General features: G+C 35.8%; 1 protein-coding gene across 1 annotated transcript in view; it reads right to left on the bottom strand.

The window, feature by feature from the left end:
- NDUFS4 (NADH dehydrogenase (ubiquinone) Fe-S protein 4, 18kDa (NADH-coenzyme Q reductase)) overlaps window positions 1-2,014 on the bottom strand; it is a gene marked incomplete at its 5' end in the record, with an annotated part of 8,611 nt that extends 6,597 nt beyond the window's left edge. Inside the window, one exon of the mRNA XM_010022006.1 lies at window positions 1,842-2,014. Coding sequence (XP_010020308.1) covers window positions 1,842-2,014 — 173 coding nt within the window. The remainder of the gene's footprint in view (window positions 1-1,841) is intronic.
- Between the last annotated feature and the right edge of the window lie 1,149 nt (window positions 2,015-3,163).

Genomic DNA, 3,163 nt, shown 5'->3' with positions numbered 1-3,163 from the left:
ATTCCTGTAATGAAACTTCCATGTTAAAAAAACCCAAAAAAACCCCAACAAACCAAAGCAAAACCAAACAAACCAGAGGTCCATTTTATTTAGATCTTCAACTGAATAATTTTCACTGCAGAAAAAAATATATCAAGAAACAGCAAATGCAACAACAACAACAAAAAAGCCAAGATGACTCTAAAATGACAGAAATATAGCAAAGACCTACAGGTAAATAAGTATATTGAGTTCAGAGGAAAAGAACTCTAATCCCTAGACTCTAAAGGGCTCTACTCCATTAATCCCATTACATTATTCAAAAGTAAATGGCAAAACTTCTAAGTTAGAATTGTTCTTTGCAGAAATCAATTCTGAAAAGGAGAAACTCTTCTTACATATTTCTGGATGTTGAATGAGAATTTGCAATTAACAGAATGTGCACTAATAGGTTTTGTGAGAAATCCTTAAAAAATGCACAAACTAGTTTACAAAACCCTTAACTTAGCAGCGTCAATTTTCAACACAGCACTTGCTTTTGGCCTACCTGGAGCTTGCTTACACAGGAAATATCCTTTTTCCACCCCAAAATAAAAACACATGCAGGGATGGAGTCATTCAAAACAGCTATTCAATTTTAAATTCCCACAGTAAACTCACTCCGGGACAATTTAACATACAGGTAAGCCCTTAATACCATGGTTCATTTTTCTGGATGGTTTATTTAGCACAAATGGTTTTAACTGTTAGAAAGGTTAAAAGCCATTGTTTTGACTGAGATAATGCAAAATCCCACCCAGAAAGTAATTTGTCTGGGGAGGTTAAAGTCAGCTAAAAAGTAAAGTGGGATTAGAAAAAATGTTAAATTCAACCTGGACTAAAGCAGGTGTTACGAGCACCTGCTGCACTGTGATAATCTGTGCAGAGGTATAAACAGACCATGCTTCAGTGACTAGACACTTGGGGGGCACACAAGACAGGAGGGAAAGGTGTATTGCAGGTCAACAGCCTATCACTTAATTAATCTAGGCCCTGTGAAACAACCTCATCATTACTTGCTAAATAGAGCAGTTGCTTGCAGTTAGTTAAGTCATCCAAGGCATACACGCATTAAGTCACTGACATCTTACCCTCTGAACAAGAATTTAAATATGCTTAACATGAAATGGTGAAAAACTGCAGGATGTGTTTAAGATGAGGTCATTGTTATACACAGGCTTAAGATTTTAAAAAAGCTGTTTTAACACACTATTTTAGTAAAATTAGTATTTTAATTCATATTTAGTACTTTTTCTCATCTAATGATAGTTGAGCTTGGCTTCCCTAAGGCTTTGCAATACCAATACAACCAAGATGTTACAGGCGGTGAGCCTCCTCCACTTTTATGGGAAACCAAGATACAGGAAGACACAATTTCAGAGTTATTCTGAACTAGTATTTCTGGATACATTTATTTTATAAATTAAAAAAAAAAAAAAAATCCAGAAGCTAAGTATTGTTATGTCGTGCTTAACCAAACTTAAAAGATGCAACCGACAGCCAAGCAGCATTTACTGCTTCAGGTAACTAAGAACCTTCTTTCCCTGATGCTGCCATACAATAACATCAACACAAATTTAATCCTTGAAATTTGTGTTTGTTAACACTTTTTTCAAACTCTTCCAGATGATGTTGTGAGCTAAAATCTGCTTTTAAATGTAACAGATCATTAATCATATCACTAAGAAACCCAACCATTTACTGTAAGTACTGTTAAAACACAGCAGGTTTATGGTAGAAAGGATATTTCAAACTTAAAATTTACATGACTAGTAAGAGCCAAATATAGAAGAAAAGTATTTTCAAATGCAGTAACTACTCACGTAGATGCCCAGCCCATTAAAGGGTTTTCCCAGCGCTCCCTGTTATCAAATTCCATCTTCCATTTCTTTGTATTGTTAACTCCTGACTGCATTGCGTTACGTGCTGGAACAAAAATGTGAACTTTCCTGGTTTTGATATGCTCATCTGGAACACCAGTTAAAGCAGTGATATCCTGTGAGAAACACAGTGGAACTTGTTAAAAAAGAGATCATAAAAGGCTTGTAAAAAATAATATTGCTTATGTATTTTTACATAATTTCATGCTTTATTTTTACTTTTTAAGCTGAAAAAGAAAAGAAAGCAGAAAAATATGTTATGAGTCCAGTTATATAAAAGTGAAGCTGATACATGTTGGGGCTGCTGCCATCCTGCCTTCCCTGGCTGAAGCAGTTTTTGCATAGATCATTTACCTGAACTTGCTCATCTCCAGGCTATGCAACTTGCTAGTGCCAGAGGACAGACAGGACATTCCCTCCCATCCTCTGACTACAGCTGCAAAGTCAAGACTGCTCCAGCATGCACCAGCTAAAGGAAATGTGGAAATGTATAAACTCTTCTTTCTCCCTTAACGAAAATATTAAAGCATGAAATACCAGCAAATTGCTGATTTTTTGCTTTACCATTAGCAATTTAAATTTCATATGAACAGGTCTATTCAACAAACTCTTAGCCAGCCAACTATGTGATGCAGTGTAAGGGCTTTCACTTGGGCTTAAGTCTGTAGATAATTAAGAGGCACCAACATCCACACTCACACAAGAAACTATGCTTAGCATGAAGTAAGAGGCAATAGGTTGTCTTTCACACAGTGACCTAATGAGAGTGCAGAGCAGGTGCTAGAAATCAGCTCTCTTATTTCTCTGTTAGTTAGTACATAAAATTGACCTCCTTGTTGTGTTTCAAGCTATGAGTATCAGCTTTTGAGAGTCAATTTTTCTGATGTTCAAGAGAGGAACATTTGATACTGGTAACATTCTTCAGTATTTCTGTGAAGGACCAAATGATTCAGGATACCTCAAACTTTAAAGAAAAAAAACCCAAACTCAAAACAAAAACCACAGGCATTGTAACATTGTACACAGCCAGTAATGGGATGCCCTCCTGTACTAAGGTTTGGCTTGTGAGTCCTCAACAAATAAACCTTACAAAGATAAAAACTGAAGGAACACAAAACCAGCACAAAAATATTAAGTCACTTTAACAAAGAATAAGGGGAAAAAACCTCACAAGAATTGCTGTGAAAAATTACCCTCAGCAGCATCTGATATAATCAAAGTGAACTTTCTCGCTAAAAACTAAACAGTAATTACATAAAATTAAC

Source organism: Nestor notabilis, unplaced genomic scaffold (genome assembly GCF_000696875.1).
Source record: "Nestor notabilis isolate BGI_N333 unplaced genomic scaffold, ASM69687v1 scaffold23759, whole genome shotgun sequence".
In the NCBI taxonomy this organism is placed as follows: Eukaryota; Metazoa; Chordata; class Aves; order Psittaciformes; family Psittacidae; genus Nestor; species Nestor notabilis.
The sequence above is the reverse complement of the archived record's forward strand: the minus strand, read 5'-3'. Positions and strand labels throughout refer to the sequence as shown.